The 26,508-nt window shown below is 41.7% G+C and overlaps 4 protein-coding genes across 6 annotated transcripts in view; 2 read left to right on the forward strand and 2 right to left on the reverse strand.

Annotated features, from left to right (window-relative positions):
* Nucleotides 1–2,953, reverse strand: part of BTK (Bruton tyrosine kinase) — a 31,254-nt gene extending 28,301 nt beyond the window's left edge. The window contains exon 1 of the mRNA XM_026006597.2: nucleotides 2,808–2,953. The gene's annotated coding sequence lies outside the window, so the exon portion shown is untranslated. The remainder of the gene's footprint in view (nucleotides 1–2,807) is intronic.
* Nucleotides 2,954–6,799: 3,846 nt separating this feature from the next.
* On the forward strand, nucleotides 6,800–9,611 carry RPL36A (ribosomal protein L36a). 2 transcript variants are annotated; one of them, XM_072744332.1, is made up of 5 exons: nucleotides 6,800–6,844; nucleotides 7,263–7,368; nucleotides 7,771–7,838; nucleotides 9,138–9,260; nucleotides 9,539–9,611. In XM_072744332.1, the coding sequence occupies exons 1-5, from the start codon at nucleotides 6,842–6,844 to the stop codon at nucleotides 9,557–9,559; spliced, it is 321 nt and encodes a 106-aa protein (XP_072600433.1). In that variant the 5' UTR covers nucleotides 6,800–6,841; the 3' UTR covers nucleotides 9,560–9,611. The 2 variants fall into 2 exon arrangements, with proteins under 2 accessions (XP_072600433.1, XP_072600432.1); XM_072744331.1 differs by having other exon boundaries at nucleotides 6,819–6,868.
* A 2,019-nt stretch (nucleotides 9,612–11,630) lies between these two features.
* GLA (galactosidase alpha) lies at nucleotides 11,631–20,051 on the reverse strand. The gene is made up of 7 exons (XM_026006601.2): nucleotides 19,600–20,051; nucleotides 16,762–16,936; nucleotides 15,623–15,800; nucleotides 14,935–15,026; nucleotides 13,319–13,480; nucleotides 12,530–12,727; nucleotides 11,631–12,145 (listed from the first exon to the last, which is right to left on the reverse strand). Exons 1-7 carry the CDS (start codon nucleotides 19,791–19,793, stop codon nucleotides 11,882–11,884), a joined length of 1,263 nt encoding a protein of 420 aa, XP_025862386.1. The 5' UTR covers nucleotides 19,794–20,051; the 3' UTR covers nucleotides 11,631–11,881.
* Nucleotides 20,012–26,236, forward strand: HNRNPH2 (heterogeneous nuclear ribonucleoprotein H2). Of its 2 annotated transcripts, none has more exons than XM_026006600.2 (2): nucleotides 20,012–20,206; nucleotides 24,025–26,236. In XM_026006600.2, the coding sequence occupies exon 2, from the start codon at nucleotides 24,078–24,080 to the stop codon at nucleotides 25,425–25,427; it is 1,350 nt and encodes a 449-aa protein (XP_025862385.1). In that variant the 5' UTR covers nucleotides 20,012–20,206; nucleotides 24,025–24,077; the 3' UTR covers nucleotides 25,428–26,236. The 2 variants fall into 2 exon arrangements, with proteins under 2 accessions (XP_025862385.1, XP_072600431.1); XM_072744330.1 differs by having other exon boundaries at nucleotides 20,032–20,194.
* Nucleotides 26,237–26,508: the final 272 nt, after the last annotated feature.

A 26,508-nucleotide genomic window follows, 5' to 3' on the forward strand; every position in this document is an offset into this window, starting at 1 on the left:
CATATTACCTCCCATCTCTTCTCTGCATTTTTCTTATATTTGAGATCCTATTGCACATAGTATTTGTAGTTTACTTGTATTTCTTAACATTATCTATCCATCCATCCACTCAACACAACTTTTTCCCAAAACATCTAAATGTCTTGTTTAACAGTATTCCTGGTTATTTTCCCATGATATTAGAATCTCTATATAAGCATCATTTACCAAGTCAAAAAGTATGTGCATTTTGCATTTTGCAATATATTGACAAAGTAGTTTCCAGAAGCATTTTACCAATTTCCACTCCAGATAGCAATTTTTGAGAGCTTGGCTTTCCCATTCCTTTATTTTCTGCTCCATTTTTGGCCAGTATTTTTTACTCTGTTTTTATTTCTGACTAGTCTGTTTCTTCATTGGCCAGTGATCTTGAACTCCAGTGTATCCCAATGTACGACTTGTCTAAAATTTAACTTATCTTGACTCTCTAGAATTTCCTTCTTCTAAGGGATAAGCTAACTGACTATAGTTTGTTTTTGTTTTAGGGAAGCCAGGCAATGAGATGAGCTTCTTCTTGAGGTTCAGATAACCAACATTAACTCTCAGGGCATCTGGTGATGCTTCTCAGAGAGTGAGAAGGAAAGCCTGGGATTAGGGCTTTTGTGTTTCAAACACCCTCTGTCAGTGCACATGAACCCCTATAGAAACTGAAAGTCACACGTGGCCCATTTATTTCAGGGTCCTCAAAGAAGTTCTCTCTCCCCATCCCCTGATGGCTTCATTTGCATAACCAAGCAGCTTTGGAGTGAATTAGGTCAATGTCTTACCTCTAGCTTCTTGTTGAGCACGGACTCACTGAAAATTCTAGCTCTCCCTTATTCCCAGGAATTAGCAATCAGGTCTCGGTATAACATCTTTGGGCAAAAAGCAGTCAGTAACTGATAACTCTTTGGAGAATATCTGAACTGGTTTTCAAAAGGCATCTCTTCCCCTTATACCTAAGTCACTTCCTGGTATAGGTCTAGACTGCTGAAAGGAAAAGTCTCTGTAGGAAATTTGCTCAAATAGAAATAGTAAATCATAGTGATGATAATTTAAAATTGCACCAAGACCGTAAAAGTGGATGGAAAATTGCACTAGTTCTCATAAAGAGTTTACGAAGGATTCCAGACAAATACATCACTAGCTATAAGCAACAGGAATTTGGGCTTTAACACGGATAGTTTAAATAGTCTGACCGTAAAGGGGGTCAGAATAGAACAAATAGGGCTCACCTTAAGGGATACTGTTTTGGTAGAATGCTTTAGGTTCCATGAGTATTTGCATTTTGTGGATTATTAGAAGGATGACATTGTTTTATCAAATAACTGAGGTTTCAGAGAGGCTATTGCACCCTTGTTTCAGGTAGTTGGCATGCAAAATGAGGGAAGGAGCAGAACTAGCACACAGCTAACAGCACAGAGAATAGTCCCTCAACTTTATAAGCCACCTCTAGGCTTTCCTGCTGCCCTGCCTCTGGAAACACACAACATGGCATAGAGATTTTGAGCTTGGAGAACTGGGTGATCAGGAAATTAGGCCAGGATTCCATTTGGAGGTCTAATAGCTCATCCAAGGATGTCTTGATCAGGGCCAGCAATCCCTTTTATTCTGAATGCCACACTATTTGCTCTAGGCAGGCCCTCTGGGGACACTAGCAAGTCTTAGGCAGAATAAAAATAATAGCAAAAATAGCACTTAACTATTGCCAGGCTTTGTTTTAACTGTTTCATATATATTAACACAGTTACTACTCACAACAATCCTATGTGGGAAGGTACTAGAAAAGTAGGGGGAAAGGAAAAAGGGAAAAGAACAGGGGAAGGAAGAGGCAAAAATAATCCGATGCAATTCAACAATTATTTATTAAGCTCCAACTGTTCCAGGGGATGCAGTAATGAACAAGATAAAAGAGGGAGGGGAGGTGGTATATAAGAAGAGGGAATATAGGTAGAGAGAGGAGGAGGAGGAGGAAAAGATGGAGGGGGATGGAAAGGGGGGGGAATGGAGAGGAGGAGAGAAGAGAAAAGGAGAGGAAAAATGATGAAGACAAGAGAAAAGAAAGCTATGCACATGGCAGGCAATGGTAGTAGGAAAAACCTTCCCCATGACCTCAGGGGTTGGCCACACTGTCTGGGCTGAGGCTGAGGCTGCTTTCTTCTGGCCCAGTCTTTTACCCACATTACCACAAGGTTGGCACACACACAATCTTTCCAATAAGCCAGCTCTGCTCCTGGCAACATTGGCTGGATGCAGCCCAAGGCAGGTAGCTTACACCCAGGGTTAGCCTGTACTTGTACCCAGTTCACCAAGGTTGAGTGCCTATTACGGCATATGAGCTTTTACTGTTTTCAAAAATCTGCCTCTTGGATTTTCTTCTCCGAAAGGCCTCTTGACACAAGTATACCTTTTTGGTCTTCAAGCAGTATTTGACGAAATGGATTATTTTTTTATCTTCCTGCCATCGACAATATTACTTTTCTGCAAGGTTTTGCAGGGGTGCCCATTTCCAACATTTGCTACCTGTTCAGATGGTCACGTCATGTCACTTTTTTCTCTCCTTGTCCTCCTCCCCCACTCCCACGACCTGATTCCGAAAGAACCCTTACATCCCCTTTTGATCATTGGAAAGGACTTCCAGGGCCTTGTGCTGAAGACACTCCCACCCTCTGTCAGCGTCCTTCGCCAGCAGACTATATGGCACCAGCCATGCTTTCTCTCTGGCCTTCAGGAGTCCCATGAAAAGTATTTGCTGCTGCTGCCCAGCCCCTGCCATGCCCCAGACCCACCTCAGTCCTGACTTAATGCAGGTAGCTTTCCAGATGCATTGAGATGCCAGGACTTTGAAGCTGTGACTCGATCTCAGAAGACACTGGCCCTGGAGACATATTCTTACAGTCCAGAGAGGAAGGACAGTTTGAGCAAACCCCACCCTTTCACAGCCACTCAGTTCCCTTTTTTTGTTTCCTGACTTAAACCAATGTCTTTTTTTTTTCTTCTCAGTAGCATGGTATCTGGTTCCCTGCTGCTGTCCCAAACTACCCCCAACCCCCAGCTGTCCCCGCCCTTCATTTGTTTGGGACCTCTGACACTACTATCTTGAATAGTGCTCTGAAAGAACCCTGCTCAACATTACTGGGGCCATTGAGACTCTAGATGGTGCTGGGGTGAGCAGATAGGTCATCATGCTGACCTCCCCGAGCTAATGGGACCACATATCTACAGAACTGTGGGGATAATCAGCAGAAAGTGGAAACTTCTAGGAAAGACAAGAAATGCAGACCTGCAAAGACAAAACAAAGGGTCTAGTAAGGAAGAGTGTCTTTAGAGTCTCCTGTCCTTGAAGGCAGAGGAGATTTGGGAAAATGAACGATGGAGAGTACTCACAAAAGGGACCCCAAAGTGAGGTAGAGACAAGACTTCCCCCTGCTGAGTCATTTTCTCAGAAAGCATTTTTCCCCTACAGATAAAAATGTCTGAATGTAAGCTCACACGAAGACTTGTGCCCTTCCCCATTTTTTGTGGATGTCAATTTTCTCCATTTCAGATTCTGCCTCAGGGATTAACTCTTAGTTTACACCTTTCTCTTTAATCTTGTAAATCGTTAAATCAGATCAAATGTGTTAAGCCTGAATGTGTCCTCAACTGCTTCCTAGCCCAGGTTCTAAGCCACAATCATCTCTCAGAGGCTTCTCCTAGGAAATGCAGACTTTACTGGTGGCAGACCCCCATGGCAGCAGAGACCCTGCTGATTGGTCTGTTTGCCCACCCTGACAGATCAGGAACTGCCATATTTACTTGCCTTGGGTGCTGGATCCTAATGTAGGAGCAGATCACAGATCTCACCAGAAGTCTGTCAGAATTTTAAAGGCAACAAGATTTTCTTAAACAAGTATTTTGTAGGAATGGTAGAGTGGCTAATCCTCACATCTGCACAAGATAGATGGGAAGTAAGTGTTGAATGATCTCCCTATTTTAATGACAACGTATATCCTTTTACTAGTCACCTCTCAACATGCTGTAGTCACCTGAGCGTTCATCACAGACTTTCTCTTTCTCTCTCCTTCAATCAGATGCTACCTGTTGTCACATGGCCTGTCCCTTCTCAAGATCCATCTTGGGATGGAGACGAAATTGATAGGCATACAGTGGGGAATCTGGATAAGAAGGAGTGGGACAAGGGATAGGGTAAAATAAACTGAGGCCATTTTTAAAACCATCTGCCCCCCCAAAAAATAAAATAAAATAAACCATCTTCCCATGAGCACTTCCTTGACACACTTGTCTAGATAATAGAAGGGCTGCACCCAAACAGTGCAAATAAATGGCTGAGTGTCACTGCAAAAGTTTCCCAACGTACTGTAAGGTTTTGTTTTTGGTGGTATCCTGTTCAACATTTTTACTAATGAACTTTGAGAAAGATACAGAAAGTAGCCTAGCTAATCTGTGAATGGTGCAAGGCTCTTGGGAGCTGGAGTGGATGACAGAACCAGAGTAATCGATTTGCAAGAAGATCTCGATCACTTGGTGTGATAAGCCAACTTCAAGTTTATTTTACCAGAGCTAAGGGTCATGTCCCATAATTGGGCACCAAATCGAACTTCAAAAGACTCTAGGTGCAGTAGTGGGATAGCAGTAGCATTTGTGAAAATGCTTCAGAGGTTTTTGATGATAGTAATAAAAAGAAACGTCATGTCATGTCAGTAACATGGCTGCCAGAATATCCAAGGTGATATTAGGCTTCCTTGTAGAAGTAAGATATCGGAATGTCTGGGTGGTTCAGGGGTTGAGTGTCTGCCTTTGGCGCAGGGCGTGATCCCAGAGTCCCAGGATGGAGTCCCACATCAGGCTCCCTGCAGAGCCTGCTTCTCCCTCTGCCTGTGTCTCTGCCTCTCTCTGTGTGTCTTTCATGAATAAATAAATAAAATCTTTAAAAAAGTAAGATATCTAGAAGGAGGAGAGTGAATAGGCCACCTACTCTGCAAGGTCAGACCATATCTAGACTCCTGTGTTCAGTTCTGAGTGTCTCATGGTAGGGAAAATTAATGAGCAGGAGCATGTCCAACACAGAGGGCAGGATTAGCGAAAGGAATCAAAACCAAAGCCATATCACGCAAGGTGTAATACAAAGAACTAAGGTTGATTAGACTAAGAGGGGCCCTGTTACTGACATCAAAAACCTCAAGGAAAAAAAAAAACCTCTAGAAGCTCCTCAAAGACCATTAAGACTGCCAAAGGGCCCAATGAGAAGAAGAAAATGCTGAGACTATGGGCTGGCTGTTTGGCAAAGAAACTTTTAGGGAATGTAGCAGGTGGGGGCAATGTTTTTGTTATCTCCTTCCCAGAGACCATCCAGATAAAAGGGGATGATCAGAGAGTCAGCTCTGTATCCATGGGTATTCCTGGAGAGTTACATAAGCAGGAGACCTCAGGCTTTCATAGTTCCTTAGACCCTAATCACTGGTACCCCATCCTGAGTTCCTGCTCAATTCTCTCTCTTCATCATCCTCTACCCTGCAGATGCCCCTGCTTTCCCTGTGTGATGTCATGGTTAGGTGCAAGGCTATGGTGCTAGAAATACCTGGGATGAAATTCCAGCTGCACGAAATAACCACCTGTGTTGTGCCTCACTTTCCTCACCTGTTAAATATTAATAGTGGTACGCATTGCATGGGGTTGTTAGGATTACAAGAGGTAGTATATGAGGTGTTTATGAACATGCCTGGTATATACTAAGTGCTCAATAATTGTTAGCTATTATAATTACCAGGCCACAATAGCCATATTGTATAACGGTAAAGAAACCCAGGCTCTGGGGTCAGATCACCTGTGTTTGTATCCTGGCTCCACTAAATACTATCAACATTGGGCAAAATGTTGAATAGCTTACGGCCTCAATTTTCCTATCTGTAAAATAGGAATAATAGTACCACCTAGAATTACCGTGAGAATTTTATGAGACAATCCATTTTAAATACTCAGTACCCTGCAGTCTTTCTCTGCTATACTCTTGAAACCTAGCACATGCCTTCTGCCAGGTATGCAAAGAAGGGAAGAGCTGCTGGATACTTTCTATCACTCTGCCTCTTTATTGCTTTTGTGCTAGCTGAACAATTTCATTGTCACTTTCAGAACCCAGTGCAGCCAACTTGCTCCTTCGGTAACAGGGGGCTGCTTGAATGCTGACCATCGGTCCTATTTTACAAAGAACTTTGTAATTATATATTTATGAGAGTGATTATTTGATTATTGTGTCCCTACCCTAGAACAGCGCCTAACACAGAATAGGAATTCAATTAACATTTGTTGAAAGGACCAAGCAGCCATGTGATAAATGAGTTAGAGCACTGGCTCCCTCCAAGCCTTCAGTTAACCAGCAGTTCATTGTCACAGATATTCCCAATGTCTTTGAAGTAAAACAGTAAGAACATGGGTGTGTAGGGCCCTTCCATTTGATCCTACTCCTCGCTTCCCTCGGAGATAGGGACAGAGACGCCCGAGGATCCAGAACGAGTACTGCTTCCTTCATTTAACGCTGCTACCTAGCGGCGTCCGCCAAAAGTGATGAAGGCAGGAAAAGCTGCAAAGCTGGAGGACCCGAGGAATTGCAAGACAGGATCCCCTTCAAGCAGAGCCCTTCCTGAGCTCCCGCCCACGGCTCCGAAAGGAGTCCTCTCCGCCGCCAGAGGGCAGTATTCACGGAGGCTTAGACTCTATGGTCGTTCTCGCCGCCTCCCATGAGCAAGAGCGACCAGAAACCGCCTATATACTTCCGTTTCCGGCGCTACCTCCTTCTTTCCGTGCCGATAGCGCTCTCGCGAAGATGGTAGGGCCTTGGGCAGCGGGCCTGGTAGCATCCAGTTTAATCTTTTCACCCATTTTGACGAGTGCCATCCGAGAATGACTCTAGGCCCACGCGTGGACTCGTATCAAAGAAACCCTATTTTGCCGGGATCGTCCCCGAAGGCACTGGGTTTCGGGGCCAATAAATGAAGTGATGGGATCAAAGCGGTAGACCTAGCGGGGAATGGAGGGAATATGCACTGTCTTCATTTTGGGGCCTAACAAGGCCGCAGTACTGGAAGCACATGTGGCTGTACCACCTTCTGGTCGAGTGTTCTGTGCTAACAAAGGAGTCTGAGCGTCGAGCCCTCCTGGGATGTCTTAGTTTCAGCTGGGTGGTTTAGGGCGTTGTGCAGTTGGTATCTGATAACGCTGCTCGTTCTGAACTGTTTCTTTACTAGGTGAATGTTCCTAAAACCCGCCGGACTTTCTGCAAGAAGTGTGGTAAGCACCAACCCCACAAAGTGACACAGTACAAGAAAGGCAAAGATTCTCTTTACGCCCAGGGTAAGACATTCTGTACGTAATTTGGTTTTTTTTATTTTTTTTTTTAGAGATTTTATTTATTTATTTATTTATGAGAGACAGAAAGAGAGAGAGTGGCAGAGACACAGGCAGAAGAAGCAGGCTCCATGCAGGGAGCCTGACGTGGGACTCGATCCCCGGTCTCCAGGATCACGCCCTGGGTCGAAGGCGGCGCTACACCGCTGAGCCACCCGGGCTGCCCCGTAATTTGGTTTTAATGCATCATTCGGGTAGTAGTATAACATCTGAGCCGTCCCGTGCCGACCCCCTACTGGGTATTGATATTTCTGCTGGAAAACCTAAGGAAAAACCTGTAAGTTTTCCATGTGGCAGCTGTGATTTATTATCTTTGGTTTATCATTATAAACCACTTCATTCTCCCAGGAAAGCGGCGTTATGACCGGAAGCAGAGTGGCTATGGTGGGCAGACTAAGCCGATCTTCCGGAAAAAGGTTAGTAATTACTATTTGACACGCTTCCCACTTACTGTGGCAAAGACCTTGCATTTTTCTGTATCTCACACTTCTACGTGTGTTTCCATAGTTTCAGTGAAGTTCTCTGTTAATGCAGTGACATGTCCAGTAGGCAGTGGAGCTGGGAGTACTACCCAGGTCTGACTAGTCTACAATACTGCACTGTCTCAGTATTTTATTTTTGTTCTTCCCTTTTTGAAGAGGCGCTATCAAGTAATGTTCCCTGCCTTCCTAAGGACTGAAGTTTGAGCATACCAGTGAATCCTTTCCTTTGCCCTATTCTCTGTTCTACCCTAGTGAATCCTCAGCCCTTGCTTGCAGTAAGAATTGGTCTCTCACTTTGCTTCTCCGTTCGGAAGCCTGCAGTCTACTACTTATCTCAGGATGTTTTGAAGCTCTTTGAAATCCTCATTTAGGCCTTCCATGGGTCTCCTGAGTTCTGTCATTCTCATCCAGGTCAAATCAGTTTCTGTTCTGTCCTAAATGTGATTGGCTATCCCTTAAGGCATATGTATAGTGCCTGGAATGGCATTCCTATGAACACAGCATTTCTTTTGGTGCTTTGCTCAGCATTCAACATCGTTCCAGAAAGTACTAAGGAATAACTTCATTGTTCATTTAGGTGCTGTAAATAAATGGTTGGATCTCAAAGTGGTAAAAGGAATGGCAGATTGCCTTTTCACATTCGTCTAACTTGTTTAAAAGGTGGGGAGATTCCGCCCAGGTTTTGGTTTTTTGAGAACTGAACAGGCAGAAGTAGAATTCTGATGATAGTAGGCTTAAAAAGTTGATTAGTGTACCTTGAGTTAAATAATACAGTTGAATGGACATTAATTATAGACAAACTTAGGTAGTCTCCAGAGGATGGATAGATCTTAAGTAAGTTACTGACCCTATTTAATGAGAAAGTTGTGTTTATTTCATCGTTTTTATGCACTTTTTTGACCCATTTTTGGTTGTGGGGAGTACGACTGTAGAGCTAGTGAAAGGCCACAAGCTCAAGGCGGTTTTATGAATGCCTACTTGATGAGCTCCACTTTGGGATGTTTGATAATAGAGAATTTGATGGCAGTTAGACAAGCTCCTACCCTTGCTATTAAGTTTTCTCTTAAATGCACTGATTTTCACATTTCTATTTTCTCCTTGTAGCTAAATACAAATTGCCACAACTCTGTCATTTGCAAAGCTTCCCTTTTAAGTGGTACTTAACCCAACAGTCTATTTTGAAAAAGGATTTTCTGCAGTGATTTATGAAGGGGTTGACTTCTATTTTTCCAGGCTAAAACTACAAAGAAGATTGTGCTGAGGCTTGAATGTGTTGAGCCCAACTGCAGATCGAAGAGAATGCTGGCTATTAAGAGATGCAAGCATTTTGAACTGGGAGGAGATAAGAAGAGAAAGGTATATAATTTTGGGTGGAAGGTGCAATCATTTCTCTTGGGAGTGTTGAATATTTCTCTCCATTTACTGATGGTGGAATCTGAAATGGGGTAATGCTCTTCAGATAACTAGAGCCATACCTAAAGGTATGAGGTTTTTGGTGTTGGTTTTGGCATGAGACTTAATTAAAAGATGGTGATCCTTTTAGGGGGATAGACCGTGTACTTGAGAGAGTAGATGTTCTTTGCAACATTATAAAAGAAAAAAAAACTTAATTTTTTTTTTCCGTTCCATTACAGGGCCAAGTGATCCAGTTCTAAACTTCATATTTTGTTATGAAGACAATAAAATCTTGATGTTACGTTCACTTCATTTGGTTGCAGTTGGTCTTTTTAAGAGGGAAATAAACTAGTGCCATCAAATTCCCCTTGTGGGGCAATTTATACTTGATTCTTCTGGATACTTTTTTTTAAGATTTTGTTTATTTATTCATGACAGACACAGGCAGAGGGGGAAGCAGGCTCCATGCAGGGAGCCTGACATGGGACTCAATCCCGGGTCTCCAGGATCACACCCAAGGCCAAAGGCGGCGCTAAACCGCTGGGCCACCGGGGCTGCCCTACTTGACTCATTTTGGATTAGATTTGAACTGGTTGAAGTCCCATCAAACATTTTGATTTTCCAATTTGGCACTTAGGTTATTTAAGCAAAGGTTATCATGGGACCTGAGTAGAGTTCCATGGTAACAGTTATATCCATAGTGAATGTAAGGTTTACCAAGAGTGAAAGAATTTCTCTTATATTCTTGCCATTCCAATCATTTAATGAGGAATTTAGGCCCACTTTTCTATGCAGACTACATACTACATTATGTTCTCAGACTTATTCTAACTTGCTCAAAAATTTTGACATGCCCCCTCAAATTTTATCTTTTAAAGATTTATTTATTCACGAGAGACATGGGCAGAGGGAGAAGCAGACTCCCCATGGGGAGACTGATCATGGGACTCGATTCCAGGACCCCAGGATTACTACCTCAGCCAAAGGCAGGTGCCTAACCACTTAGCCACCCAGGGCCCCCCTTCAAATTTTAAAGTAGACCTAAATTTTCATCTTGAAATAACTGCAGAAGATATAATTTCTAGTGAATTAAGCTGCCCCGCAGAATTTAACAGGGATTATCTCGTTTTTTAAAAATGTCTCCTAGTTGGAAACTTTATTACATCCTTTTCCTCTTTGTATCCTTGATTATGTTCAGCTTTTCATATTGTGCAGCAAAACTGGAGGCAAAGCACATAAGTGATACATTTTGGTAACTGGAAGTATGTCAGTGAAATGGAACGGTTTTCTTCCAAAATTACCTTGTTTCTGTGGGTGATTAGTCTGGGTTTGTCAGTTTTAGCAACTGATTACTCTTTCAATTTTATTGAAGATAATTGGTAATCACCTGACAGGCAAAGGAATTGTTACAGCATGCACTTTGTATTTTGAGGGCCTTTGTCCCCTGCTAATTATGTGCTGTTGTACATTCAGGATGAGTGAGCTGCTGCTTTTGGTCAAGTGGGAAAAGGTGATGAGCAGGCTTGAAACTGACTACAGATTGGTTCGCAGGCAAATCAATTGTAGGAAAAGGAGGGAACTGTAATGCCTGGAAATTCCTTTAAAATGATCCATTCCCAGGTTACCTGGGTGGCTTTTTAAGTGACTCGATTTTGGCTCAGGTCATGATATCTGGGTTGTGAGATTGAGCCCTGTGTCAATTTTCCCTGGGCATGGAGCCCGCCTGGGGTTCTCAGTCTGCCTCTGCACACTCCCCCCAAGTGATCCAATCCCACATAACCCAATCTGAAGGTCATGGCATCATCACATCCTGGAGAGGAGGCAACTTAAAGGGGAGAGGGTGTTCAGGCCAGAGATCAGCTATCACTGGCCAATGTAAACCATCTGCATTTGTTGGATCTAGATTGAAAGCAACCTTAGGATATGGAAACTTAAGTGGTGGAGTGTTTCTTGACAAGATGGTTCCATAAAAATTCAGTAATGTGGGCCATTGGGTAGCCTCTGGAAGTCATTCCTGCTGGGGAATTTTTTGCCCTTCAATTACAGTAGATTTGTTTTAATCTTCCCTTCGGGCTAAGATTGTAAGCAGTGACATCCAGGCACCTCAGTAGGTGGCAGTGTAAGGGTTAAAAGTCTGGGCTGAAATCCTGCTAGCAGTTTATAGTGGATTGTACCTGCCTCGGTTGTTAAGGATTCAAATGGGTCCCTATACTCCTGCATCTAGAACAGTGCCTGGCACATACAAAAGTGCCCAATAAGTTATACCTGTTTCTTATCAGTCATATTTGTTTCAAAAGCTTTTCCCCAAAATACTAAGGGTACCTTCAGAAATTTTTATAAAGCTCCACTGGAAAATTTTATTGAAGGAGAGAGGGACGGCTGAAGTGGAGTGGAAGAAAAGGGAGACACCAGTGGGGTAGTCACTGGCAACAAAATACACCATTTTTTCCTTTTGAAGTAGGGGCTGAAGCTCAGGAACCTGAAAGACCTGAGCCGAGACCAAGAGTCAGAACACTTAACTGATGAGCCACACTGGGGCCCCAACAAAATATATATTTAAAAAAGACTTTACTTAGTGTAGTTTAGTTTGCTGCCAGCCGAAGTAAAACAGTGCCTGTGGGATTTATCTTAATTTTTAAATCTGAAGTCCATTCATAAAACCCAAGCTTGCTCTTCACAGGCAGGAGCTGTGTGATCGTGCAATCAGGAACACAGGCCATCCCCTGACCCAGGGAAGCAAGAGAGATGGTATGAAAACGAGGTCCACCAATCTCTTGCAGGTTTACCATAGCCACAGCCCAGGCTAAGTCCGTGAGTGGGCGTTCCCATACCTCGATGTTGTCTTCCTGAAAAGTAAGCCAAGAAAATAGGTGTGACAACTTGGTAACAAGAAGCTGCCTTAGTAGTAGTGGCATTCAGTGTTATTGTCAGAACTATTGAGCACTTCCGGGAAAAATTAAAATCCTACAGCATGCTTTAGAAATAAAGTAATAGCAAAAAAGGAGCCTCATTGCTGATTATGATTTGAAGATTAAAGGTAAATATTCTCAAAAGATGAGTGTACATCCTCTTATGTAGCAGATTTGGGCCTAGGGCAATGGTGGTACTTGAGCACAAAGCAATTCCATCTTAAACACACAAACATTTGAATGAACTGTAAAAACAAGAGGGCAAGAGAATATGTTACTGGCCAATTCCTATTTTCTCCCATAGAACCTTATTTACTGTACCTTTCTAAGCCGGTACCCCTGCTTGCCCAAGGGGTCTTGGTTGATGGCAATTACATCCTTATTCTGAAGGAGGGCTTTGGCTTGAGGGCTGATTTGCCGGAGGTCATTGGACATGAGTAATGGAGCGGCCATGATAGCCCACAGGGCCATCTGAGTTACCTGCTGATCCCAGCTGAGGCCAAAGTTACCAATCACTAGCTGGGACAAAGAAAAGCAAGAATTTATTTTTTTTTTAATTTATTTTTATTTATTTATGATAGCCACAGAGAGAGAGAGAGAGAGAGGCAGAGACACAGGCAGAGGGAGAAGCAGACTCCATGCACCGGGAGCCCGATGTGGGATTCGATCCCGGGTCTCCAGAATCGCGCCCTGGGCCAAAGGCAGGCGCCAAACCGCTGCGCCACCCAGGGATCCCGAAAAGCAAGAATTTAAATTAAAAAAATGAAACACGTTGCTAGATGCAGAGGAGCCACTTTCTATGGCATCTTGCTCTGAGTACTCTCAGATAAGGCCTGCTTCCAGGAATTTTACCTTTTTTTAAAAAAAAATATTTATTTGACAGAGAGAGCAAGCACAAGCAAGGAGAGTGGGAGAGGGAGAAGCAGGCTCCCCGCTGAGCAGGGAGCCGAATGTGGGGCTTGATCCCAGGACCCTGGGATTGTGACCTGAGCCAAAGGCAGATACTTAACCAACTGAGCCACCCAGGTGTCCCAAGAATTTTCCCTTGAAAAATCAAATAGGAAACAGGTCCAGTGCAGGGGCCTGAGCAAGGGGGGCTCAGATTCTTACCATATCTGGGTCGTTCCAACCCCCTGGTCCTGCAACATGAACAATTCTCTTCTGGTTAGAAGATGTCCAGGCCAAGATACTCTTTATACTTTGCCAAGAATCATAAACATCCTGAAAATTTCTCCAGTGATTGCAGTACTGTCGGATTTCTCTGTAATTGGGCTGTGGAAACAGACATAACTCTTCTGTTTACTTTCTCCTTACTTTCTTCTTGCAAGACAAAAACAGTCAAGTTGTAGTTTACAGATTAAAGGTCTCTATGAGGAGAGCTAAATCCTGATCATAATGGAATTTCATTGTAAGAAGTCAGCTTCAGAAGTAGGCCATCTAAATTAAAATCCCTACTAAAATGGCTTTAATACTGTTTGTGCTAGAAATTTACCAAAGGGTAACTAAGTATTGAGATTATGGAAGACTTTAATTTTTTTCACAACTTACTGTATTTTCACACTTTGCTAAAATGGATATGTATCATTTTTGTAATCAAAAATAACTAAAATCCTTATTAGTAAAAATAAAAGCTGCAAAATTACATAGGACATACAAGCATAGGATAAGGTAATCTGAATCCTAGGCACATAATTTATTAATGGAATGAATACAAGTTTGTAGATAGGGGAGGTAGAGTATCAGGTTTACGATGTTGAGAAAGAGGGGAGAGCATTTTGCAGAGATTAGAAGGGAATGACAGAGATTCATTCTATAAGTAATTATTCAACACTTACCATAAGCTAGAGAGACAGTGATAAAGTCAGACAAGGTCCCTGCCCTCCTGGAGCTTACATTCTAGTGGGGTAGACAGACAATAAGTCAGTCAACAAATAATTCCATACAGTGCTAAGCTCTTAAAAGGAAATTCAATGTGATAAGGAATAAACAGATAGAGGGCTATTTTATAGTAAAGAAGAGCTGTCCGAATATGTGGCATTCGGTTTGGGACTTCAATGTGTAGAAGGATGCAGCAATTTAAAAATCCTGGAGGAAGAATGTACTAGGTGAAAAAACAAAAGTGTAAAGTCCTCGAGGCAGCAGCAGACTTGCCAGTCTGAGGGACAGATAGAAAACCCAGTGCAGCCATGGAAAGAGTAATGGGTGGATGGAGGCAGGCCAGGTCTGGGTCAATGGAGTCTGCTTTTATTCCAAGTGCCTGGGGAAGCCAGCTAATGCTTTTTAAAGCAGGGGAGTGATAGGATTTACATTTTAACAAGATCACTGTGATGCTGCTCCGAAAATGGATGGTTAGGACAGTGGAAGCAGACTAGGCTGATGATGTAGTCTGGGTGGAGATGAGGGTGGCTTGGAAGACCAGGGTGGATGCAACAGAGACAGAAATAAGTGGGCTGATTCGGGATGTATTTTGTAGATTGTACTGATAGGATTACTGGTGGATGGGTTGTATACTATGAGACAAAGGTTAGAATCAAAGATGACTGAGGTCCCAGGTGATGGTAGCTTAGAATCCAATTATAGCAGTGGAAATGGTAAGAAGTAGTTAGATCCTGAGAGGGATGGTAGGATGAGACTGTTAAGATTGGACTTTGAAGGTGATCCTTTGTTCTCAGGTTCTGAAAAATCTATCAGCAAAGCTCTACTGGATTCTGTGCTCACTAGCTCACCTCACGAAAAGGCCACATATAAAGGGGCCACTCACAGGAATACACAATGCTTCTTCCAGTCCTGTTCAGGGCCAGGGACATACGCTTATAACCTGTATGAGAAAACAATGGGGAAAATGAGGGAAAGAAGGGAATTTCCAGCTGGTGTTATGTATTTTAGAAAGACGCTGCCTGAGGGGAAAAAAAAAAAAAGATGTTGTCTGGAAGGGCCACGGTTATATTTTAACCAGCAGCAGAGATAGGTGGCTGCTCTGTGATTAAATTGTGTTTAGTACCTCCCAGACTGTTGGGATTGTTCTGAGGAGGTAGTGTGGGATGGTGAATATACTGAGGAAAGGCAGGAATGAAGATGCTCTTTTTCTGTGACTGACATTCCAGATGCTTTCCCAAGAGATGTCCTGGAAGGTTACAATAACTATTTGTAATGAACTCAGAGCCCTCTTGAATGAAATGTGCACAGTATGAGCCATGATTAGGCATGCATGAATTTTATATGCATGCATGAATGAATGCATGGAGAGCTGAAAAAAAAAAGAAGAGGTAGGAGCTCTGGCACATAGAGAATAATTATTTCCAGTACTATGACTGAAAATTTAAAATGTGAAGATTAGCTCTTTGGATGCTCCAGTTACCCCGGACTCCAAGTTCCTCCTTTTGCTCATGGCTATATCTCTTGAATGAAACGTACCATTTTCCAAATGTTCCACGCTGTCACAGTAACAACCGTCAAATTTCAGCAGATCTACTCCCCAGTCAGCAAAGGTCTTGGCATCAATGTCATAGTGTCCAAAACTCCCAGGAAAGCCAGCACAGGTTTTATTTCCAACATCTGCATAAATTCCTAGCTTCAGTCCTTTGCTATGGACCTGAAATGAGAGGAAAGGATCACCCCAACAGAAGGGCAACCATGAAGTAGAAAGAACCACTCCAGGCTGTGGGCACAGGCAAGTATATTTCACTAGGCATCAGGGACTTTTTTCACAACCCTCTAAAATTATCCGGGTGAGTTAGCTGGGAGACAAAGTCTCCAATTCTGCTGAATTCAAACTATACACCTAAGCTATGATACTGAACTAAAGGGAAAGCTATCACTCTCATCTTTTTCTGGTGGGATCCTAAAAGTTACCTTTCCATAGCAATGACACAATTATCTGGAAAGAGACTCTCACCATGACCATACCTTTGGCTCCTCTGTGCCCTCAAGCGGGCCTCATGTTGTTTCAGCAAGAATCCTGGCAAATCATCTCCCTACTCCTGATAACTGATTAAGTTCCTTATCCCCTACCCTTGGCCTGCCTTTAGCAAGAATCCTCTTGCCCTTGATGTCTCCTCTTGGTAATTTCCATCCACTGACCCCAAGTCTGCTCATTGACTATAAAACCCCACTTGTCTCTGTTGTATTTGAAATTGAGTTTGGCTTTTTCCCTATTGCAGTAGTACTGAATAAATCTGTCTTCATGGCCTTTACCTAAGCGTCCAGCTGTATTACTCTGTAAGTTCCAGAATATATTCCTTCTATCTTTTAGTTATACTACAATTGTAATAGCTGCTTAAAACATATGGAAATATATGCACGCATGTCAAGAACCAAGTTCCTTCTTCCTCCTAGAGAACTCAGTGGTTTCAGCAAAAGGAGAACTTCTCTCAGATGGGCCTCAAAAGCTATTGCAAAACAAAGGTCTGCTAATGGAATGAAAATTCCACCTGATAAGCCTTACAATTTGATAGATAATAGTAGCTATTTTACTTTCTCAGTTTTTCTGAACAAGCTGCAGTCCAAAAGTACTTAAAGTCTCCTGAATGAAAGAGAATAATCTATAAACTCACATAATTAGCAAGGCTTTGGATCCCATTAGGAAAGCGTTTAGGGTCAGCCTGAAGTCTGCCTTTTGAATCTCTTTTGGGAGCCATCCAACAGTCATCAATGCAGAGGTACTTATAACCTGCATCCTTCCAGCCCTCTGAGTCCATGAGTTCTGCCATCTGCATGAAGAGCTTCTCACTGAAAGAGAAATTCCAGGAATCATTGCAATTCATTAACAAATGATTAGGCATCTTGGGGTGTTGCAATTTGTTTCAACCCAGTTACTGCCCAGTTCAGTGGCAATCAGTGTAAGGTAAAATGGACTGGGCCCTTTTTTATTCCTCCCTGCCTGAATACTTCCACGCTAAGTACCTCAAACAATTAGGAATGGGAAATACATGAAATTGAAAAGGTAATTAGAAGAAGAAAGTTGAGTGACGTAAGAAACTACAAAGTTACTATAATCAATAGCTTCCTTAAATATCAATAATAACCTGTTTGGGAAAAAAAAGATACCATTCACAAGAGCAACCAAAAAAGCAACAGAAAAACCTAAAATACCTAGAGATAAATTTAAGACATGTGCAGGATCCATATGAATAAAACTATAATGTTCTCAAATGATTTCAGTAAGTGGAGAGACATTATTTTGCGCTAGAATAAGAAAACTCAATATTAAAACACACCTTTATACATTTTTCTTAATGGCGTCCCTTATACATTTTTTTTCCTTATACATTTAATAAAACCCTGAACAAACCCCAAAAGGACTTTTTAAGGAAGCTGGCAACATGATTCAAAAGTTCACCTAAGAGAAAACATATGAACATTCTACAAAAGATAAATGAAGCTAGTATAGTACAATAGCATTAGAATACACAAATCAATGGAATTAAAGACAAAGTTCTGAAAGAGATCTTTCCAGCCATCTGGTACCATGGAATTTAGTATATACATAGTTTTAAAATATTTAATTTATTTATTTGAGAGAGAGAGAGCACACGTGCGCACACAAGCAGGCGGAGGGGTAGACAGAGAGGGACAGTCAGGCTCCCCGCTGAGCAGAGATCCCAGGACCCTAGGATCATGACCTGAACCGAAGGCAGATACTTAACCAACTGAGCCACCCAGGTGCCCCAGGAATTTACTATATATTAAATGTGGCATTCCTTATAGGAAAATAAAGTCCAGATGGATTAAAGATTTAAAAATTTTAAAAATCCATAAAAATACCACTAGAAAATGTAGATGACTGTATTATTTTCAGGTAAAGACTTTCTTAGCATGATGCCAGAGCCAGAAATCATGAAAGAAAAAATTTATGTTTTTGACACATTCGTGCAAAACCAACATAAGTCACCATATTCATAATATGATAGACCAAACATACACACACACACAACCCCAAAACCAAACTCAAAACATTTCAATTAAAAAACATTAAGTGGAAATAAAAACACCATATTGACAAAGTTTTTTTTTTGTTGTTGTTGTTGTTTTAAAGGAATAACAAAAATGCAGTGTTGGCCAGCGTGTGGGGAAATAGACATTCTCATACACTGTTCTTGGGAATGTGCATTTGTAAGACTTTTGGGGAGGATAGTTTTATATGTAACAAAATAGGCATACCTTTGGATCCAGTAATTACACTTCTAAGGCAAGAATCTTATGATATATAAGGATGGTTAACACAGCTTCACAAGAATAAAAAAAATGGAAGAGCTTGACTAGCTATCAACAGGAGATTGCTTAAATAAATTATATACATATGATTTAAATTTGTGAAGTGCTTATTCTGTGCCAGGAAAACTTTAGTTTCATTATACTCTACTGTCTACATTTTTTGAAATGATTATGCATTAGTTTTATTATCAGATATAAAAATAAGCCAACCACTACTTAGGGAAAAAAAGGAAAAGGCAAAAGGAAATATGTGTTCGGAACTACATTCCTCAGCATTAAACCACCACAGCTTTGAACTGTGTCTGTGAGCATCTGTAATTTATCTCCATTTATTTTATGCATCAAAACCAAGAGAGGGGGGATCCCTGGGTGGCTAGGTGGTTTGCCGCCTGCCTTTGGCCCAGGGTGCGATCCTGGGGTTCCGGGGATCGAGTCCCGCGTCGGGCTCCCGGCATGGAGCCTGCCTCTCTCTCTCTCTATCATCAATCAATCAATCAATCAATCAATCTTAAAAAAACCCAAACAAACAAGAGAGGTTATTCTTCGAGTCTGGGAATGCTTGAAATGTCTCCATATAAATTAATTGTAATTCCGTAGTTACTTTATGCCGTTTCCGCTTACGGAACACTCCACATTTGGATAGGAGGAAACCTTTGTAAAGTTCCTCCAGGTCAACCTTCGAGCCAGATGCCACATTCAAAAGAGTGAGGGGTGGGGATATCTCAGAGACTCCATGGTTCCTCTAAAGTCCCTCCAGTTACAGCCAAGGAACTCCTCACCCAAAAAGCAGAAGAAATTGCACGTGGCTTAGTCCTCTGTCTCTCCTACTCACCCCAGCTGTGGTCACTAACAGTGCCTGGCAGGGACAGAACAGCAGTTCACTAGAAGAGTCTGAATAGGACTGGATGGTGAATGGATAAAGTCCTTAGTTGGGTGATCCGGCACAGACGGAGAAGCAGAGGCTGCTGACCCGACTCCTACCATAGAAGGGGTCACGCCAGAGAAAGTTTGGGGCTAGTTGCCAACCAGGGCAGTTTGCTGAGGATAAAAAAGCAGCAGTAATAGGGGAGATGTGCCTCAAGGTCAAATGTTCCCTCTGAGACCCTCTATTCCCCCAAACAGAGACAGACGAACACACGGAAAGGCGAACGCAAGGGAGTACTCAGTATCTCTCATACCTGATACAGGAATCTGGCTCTTCTTGGCAGTCAACGTTGCACATGAAACGCTCCCAGTGCAGCCAGCCCATGGTAGGGGTCATCGCCAAGCCATTGTCCAGGGCCCTGGCCCCAGGGAAGCTCCAGAGAACCAGGGCCAGGAAGCGAAGTGCCAGTAGGAAGCACGGCTGCAGCAACTGGTTCTTCAGCTTCATTGTCACCGTAATGCAGTGTTAAATTTCTATTGGTAATCTGGGCTTTTAAATTTAACTTTAGGGGCGGACCAATCAGAGGTGAGTTATTAAATAACGACGTTATTGTTTCTCAGGCAACTGGGACGGTGATCCCCAGAGGCAAACCAATGATCAGTCACATAAGGCGCACTGCAACCAACCACACGCTTTCTTTCTTGATGTTGGCCCTCCCTGTTTCCATACCAGAAGGAAGTGCGGCACTTAAGAGATCCCGAGTCTAAGCCGAGAGTTGCTCACGTGACCGAGATCTCACATGACGTAGGTGGTCACGTGATCAGCCGCTTACGTGAGCAGAAGTAGTTCTGGTCGTCGTCTACCGTCTCGCTATAGCCGTTTGAGGGAAGAAGGAGGAAAATTGTCCGGTATCGTTAGAGGTTGGTGTGTGGGTGGGAACTGGGGACCCGAGGGTGGTGATGATGAAGACCAAAGCAGGATCCGCGGGCCGCCTCCGCCTTTTTCGTTCCCTGCTTTCCCCTCCCCCGCTCCCCCTCCCCCATCCCAGTGCCGGGAAGCCGCCTTTGCTGTGCCTGGTGGGGAAATGGTGGACGTTCGTGACTGTGTATGTGTTTTTGTATATCAGTCTTTCTGGGTGGGTCTCAGGGGACCCTTAAGAGAAACTGTGAGGTGAAAACGCTTGAAAACCACGTCCTTGGGTTAGGAAAAACAAATATTGAGACTAGTGGCCGGAGTGCTCGTCCATCCATTCAGGCACTTAGTCCCCACTGATTGTAGGGGGACGCACCAAGTGAATTTTATCTGTAGAGTCACATCTAGGCAAACGCTGCGTGCCTGACCGAGGCGCCCAATAAATGTTTTTACTGAATTGAATATTTAAATAACGCTTATTTTTCTACTTATAACAACAACCTACACCTAGTTTTGAACATTCAAAAAATAACAGTATAGTATAAATTTAAAAAATACATGCAGTTCCTCACCAGGAGATAACTACTCAGCATTTTGGTGTATAAAAAGTATGTGTATAACACACATGTAAATACACAATTTCTTAACCCACAAATGGAATCCTAGTTCCTACTTCAGCAACTTAGTCCTGGTGGCCTTCCCAGGAGATACAATAGTGAAGCAGAATCTCCTTTCCACTATAGAAGGGATGTTAATTTCTGGAGTGCTACAGGGAAATGAAATGGGGTTGGTCATCCATGAGATAGGGCATGCTAAAGACCAGCCCATAAATCTGTCACCCCTAAAGATGGTTTATATGGAGACTATTATTTGAGGATGCAGTGTGCCAGGCATATAATAGGCAATTAGTAAATGTTGGTTGAATCCTCAGTGTAGTTTTATGGCAGTTATTAAACTTTGTACTTTCTTTCCAAGAGGACCATGTCAGATAAGCCATGCACATATACAAAGTTAGAAAACTTTATAAAAAATATTTAAAATTTTTTGCTGAAATAAAATTAATCTGTATAGAAAATTAAGAATGCACAAGAAATTGAAAAGATAACATTTAAAAAGCCATAAACCTGCCACTCGGAGAAATCACTATTAACATTTGATGCATTCCCCATGTATATATATATTTCTAATATTTTGTTTCAATTACAGTGATTTTTAAAAATTAAAATTATAAAGAAGTATATGGAGTAAATTGTGAAAATCTACTTCAGTCTACCTCCCCCAGTTCCTGCTTTCTCAGAAAATAAATTTGTATTATATACTTTCAGATCTTCTATGCATTTACATACATACATACTTGCATGCTTATATTTTAAAATAGGATCACACTATGCATATTCCGTTTAATACATTTTGGAAATCTAGATTACGGCAGATCTTTTTTCTTAAATGCAGCATAGAATTCCATTTTCTTTTTTTAAGATTTTATGTATTTGAGAGAGAGTGAGAGAAAGAGCACGAGCAGGGGGAAGAGGTAGAGGGAGAAGGAGAGGAAGAAGCCGACTCCTCGCTGAGCAAGGAGCTTGATGGCACGACTCAATCCCAGGACCAAAGGCAGATGCTTAACTGACTGAGCCACTCAGGCCTGGAGGATTCCATTTTAAGGATAAAGTATACTGTAATTTATTTATTATTATTTTATTTATATACTGTAATTTATTCAGCCTTTCACCTATTGATGAATTGTTAGATTTCTAATTTTCTGCCATTAGTAACAGTGCAATAGCAGTGAACATTTGTGAGTATTTCTGTTGACCAGTTTCTGGAAGGAATTTTAGCAAGGTCAAACAATATGTAAACATATATATTTTTTACATAGTTGAGATTATAAAGCATCTGTGATCCTGGTTCATGAGATTATAGCATATGTAGTTCTTCATGTTGTTAAATATTTATGTAATTTTAAAATTGTGTAATACTCTTTAATAAAATACCTTTTGAAGAATATATAGCTTCATAAATCTTTGTCTGAATTTCAGATCATCTCTTTAGGGCACATAATCTGAAATGGATTTACTATATCAGAAGGCATGATACATGTTTCCAGATTGCTTTCCAGAAGTACTGTATCTACTTTCACTCCTCTAGGAGTGGTTGTGAACCCTGAATATTAGCATTGGCTTATCCTTACTGTTTAATTTTCACTGTCTTGGTAGGTGAAAAATGTTGATTAATTCTGGTTTTAATTTCGATTTCTGATAATTGATGAAGTTTGAACATTTCTCAGACAACTCTCCTATATCCTCACATCTGTATTCCTCCTGTATTTAATCTGTTATCACGTCCTGCAGAGTCCACTGCTTTCAATGTGTAGATCACATCCTTCCTTTCTTATTTATTTATTTCTAAAAATATTTATTTGAAAGAGAGCCCACGCACAAGTGGGGGGGAGGGGGAACAGAGGGAGAGGGAGAAGTAGACTTCCCACTGAGCAGTGAGCTCCAGGATGTCTTGACTCAGCCCCCCCGACCCTGAGATCAGGACCTGAGCCAAAGGCAGCTGCTTAACCAACTGAGCCACCCAGGGGCGTCCTTTCTTTTTTAAAACTGCTGTTGCAAAAAAAATAAAAAATAAAAAAATAAAACTGCTGTTGCCTTAGGTGAAATCCTTTATGCCACAAAGAGGCTGGGGTTATAACTGATCCTGCTTGTGTCACACCAGCCCCCTCTGTTTGAGTTCCACACTGTTGCCAGGGTGATCTATTATTTGAAAAGGCTCTGGTTACCTCACTTTCCTCCCCTCACTCCCTTACCCACTCCCTTACCCTCACTCCCCTACCCTCACTCCCCTACCTCACTCCCCTGTTTTAAAATCCTTAGAAGACTCTTAACATTTGTCTATCAAGTAAGGCCTTTGGGATCTTACTCTCTACCTTGCCAGCCTTAACCTCTTGCCTGGGCTCATCCTATTTTATGCTCCATCGTAATTTTTGAAAATTTATTTGTGGATCCTTGAACTGGTGAGTCTGTTTAAACAATTCTGTGCCAACTGTTAGAATTGACCAACTAGTCCCTGTTTTATACCACCTTTTCACGCTACACAGAATTTCGTCATAGCAGGAATAATGTTTATTTGCCCTTTTGCCTTTAGTAAAGATATATAATGCCCCTGTAGGACTATAAACCCTTTCTTGGTTTATTGATCCTTGTATCCCAAAGCCAAGTACTGGACATGCCAGTTGAAAAATATAAAATGAATGTATGATCACCCTTAATGTCTTTTTCCCATTTATTGCTTAGGCCTTAATATTTCCTTGATTTTATTAATTGGCATGAGTTCATTATATAAGGATATTAATGTACTGTTGTGTCTTCTCAAGTGTATTGTCTTTTAATTCTGTTTAATCTTACCTTTGATGTAATGAAGTTTTTCATTTTTATGTAATCAGGTATAGCTATCTCGTATTTGTTCACATCTTCCAGTGATTTTGCTGCTGATTTTTTATGCCCTTTATGTTCTATGATGTTAATATATGTTCAATATAGAAAACCTAAAACATAGAAATGTCCAAAGAAAATGCTCTTTTAATAAAAAAGTTCCCATAAGCCTACTGCCCAGAAAAAACCACTATTAACGGTATTCAACACATAATAGGTATTGAGTAAATAATCGTTGGATGAATGAATTAAAAATTTGGTGCAGTCTTTTTATTTATATGAATATTTTAGAACAAAGCTATCCGTGTGAGTTTTATATTATTGGTTTGCTTTTTTCTCTTACTATATTGTGAACATTTTTCCATGATAATAGTCTTCTAATTCTTTTTTAGCTACACTGAAACTGCATTGAGCCAAGCTTGCCACCAAGAGCCCAACAATCATCATGATGCTGAGCACGGAAGGCAGGGAGGGGTTCGTGGTGAAGGTCAGGGGCCTACCCTGGTCCTGCTCAGCTGATGAAGTGATGCGCTTCTTCTCTGATTGCAAGATCCAAAACGGCACATCAGGTATTCGTTTCATCTATACCAGAGAAGGCAGACCAAGTGGTGAAGCGTTTGTCGAACTTGAATCCGAAGATGAAGTGAAATTGGCATTGAAGAAGGACAGAGAAACCATGGGACACAGATACGTTGAAGTGTTCAAGTCTAACAGTGTTGAAATGGATTGGGTGTTGAAGCATACAGGTCCGAATAGTCCTGATACTGCCAATGATGGCTTCGTCCGGCTTAGAGGACTCCCATTTGGCTGTAGCAAGGAAGAGATTGTTCAGTTCTTTTCAGGGTTGGAAATTGTGCCAAATGGGATGACACTGCCGGTGGACTTTCAGGGGCGGAGCACGGGGGAGGCCTTTGTGCAGTTTGCTTCGCAGGAGATAGCTGAAAAGGCCTTAAAGAAACACAAGGAAAGAATAGGGCATAGGTACATTGAAATCTTCAAGAGTAGCCGAGCTGAAGTCCGAACCCACTACGACCCCCCGCGAAAGCTCATGGCTATGCAGCGGCCAGGTCCTTATGATAGGCCAGGGGCTGGCAGAGGGTATAATAGTATTGGCAGAGGGACTGGGTTTGAAAGGATGAGGCGTGGTGCCTATGGTGGAGGGTATGGAGGCTATGATGACTATGGTGGCTATAATGATGGCTATGGCTTTGGGTCTGATAGATTTGGAAGAGACCTCAATTACTGTTTTTCAGGGATGTCTGACCATAGATATGGAGATGGTGGGTCCAGTTTCCAGAGCACCACAGGGCACTGTGTACACATGAGGGGATTACCTTACAGAGCCACTGAGAATGATATTTACAATTTTTTCTCACCTCTTAACCCCATGAGAGTGCACATTGAAATTGGACCCGATGGCCGAGTTACTGGTGAGGCAGATGTTGAATTTGCTACCCATGAAGATGCTGTGGCAGCTATGGCAAAAGACAAAGCTAATATGCAACACAGATACGTGGAGCTCTTCTTGAATTCTACTGCAGGAACAAGTGGGGGTGCTTATGATCACAGCTATGTAGAACTCTTTTTGAATTCTACAGCAGGGGCAAGTGGTGGTGCATATGGTAGTCAAATGATGGGAGGAATGGGCTTATCCAACCAGTCTAGTTATGGGGGCCCTGCCAGCCAGCAGCTAAGCGGGGGTTATGGAGGTGGGTACGGTGGTCAGAGCAGTATGAGTGGATATGACCAAGTGCTGCAGGAAAACTCCAGTGACTATCAGTCAAACCTCGCTTAAGTAAACAATACTAAACAGCTATTACAAAAATAAAATCTCTGCATTTATGGGAGTTGTAGAATGGGAGGGATGTCTAGTATATCCAGTATGATTGGTAAATGGGAAATACTGATTCTGATCACTCTTGGTCAGCTTCCTCCTTTCTTTCTTTCTTTCTTTCGTTCTTTCGTTCTTTCGTTCTTTCCTTTTTTTTTAAGAAAACAAAAATTAAGTTTAACAGTTTTGCATTACAGGCTTGTGATTCATGCTTACTGTAAAGTGGAAGTCAAGGTTTTAAAACTTTAAGCTCAGTAATTTTGAACACTGAAACATTCATCTAGGGTGTAATAACAACGTTCAGTATTGACCATAACTGTTAAAACAATTTTCAGCTTTCCTCAAGTTAGTTACATTGTAGGAGTATACCTAAGCAGTAAGCATTATTTAGGTTAAAGCAGTTTCACTTATGTTAAATGTTGCTCTTATACCACAATACCTTGAAAACTTTGGATGCATGTTGAGAAACATGCTTTTCTGTAAAACTCAAATATAGGAGCTGTGTCTACGATTCAAAGTGAAAACATTTGGCATGTTTGTTAATTCTAGCTTTTTGGTTTAATATCCTGTAAGGCACGTGAGTGTACACTTTTACTTTTTTAAAGATCTGGGACAATTTTGAGATGTAATACCAATACTTTAGGAGTTTGGTCATGTTGTTTGTATGAGATTCTGAGACTTTGATTTAAACCTTTCCTTGTATTGTGATTTCCATTAGATGTATTGTACTAAGTGAAACTTGTTAAATAAATCTTCCTTTTAAAAATGAAAAATCTTGTGCAGCTTGATTTCTTTTAAAATTTTTATTTATTTGAGAGAGAGAGGCAGAGAGATCAAAGAAGGAAAAGCAGATTTGCCGCTGAGCCGAGAGCTGGATGCAATCCCGGGCCACTGAGATCATGACCTAAGCTGAAGGCAGACATTTAACTGAGCTACCCAGGAACCCCAACAGCTTGATTTTTTTAAAATGTTCCATCATATGAACCATTTCTTTGATACAAGTCCTCTGCACTTGAAACTTAGTTTTTAAGATTTTTATTTATTT

Source organism: Vulpes vulpes, chromosome X (assembly GCF_048418805.1).
Source record: "Vulpes vulpes isolate BD-2025 chromosome X, VulVul3, whole genome shotgun sequence".
NCBI lineage: Eukaryota > Metazoa > Chordata > Mammalia > Carnivora > Canidae > Vulpes > Vulpes vulpes.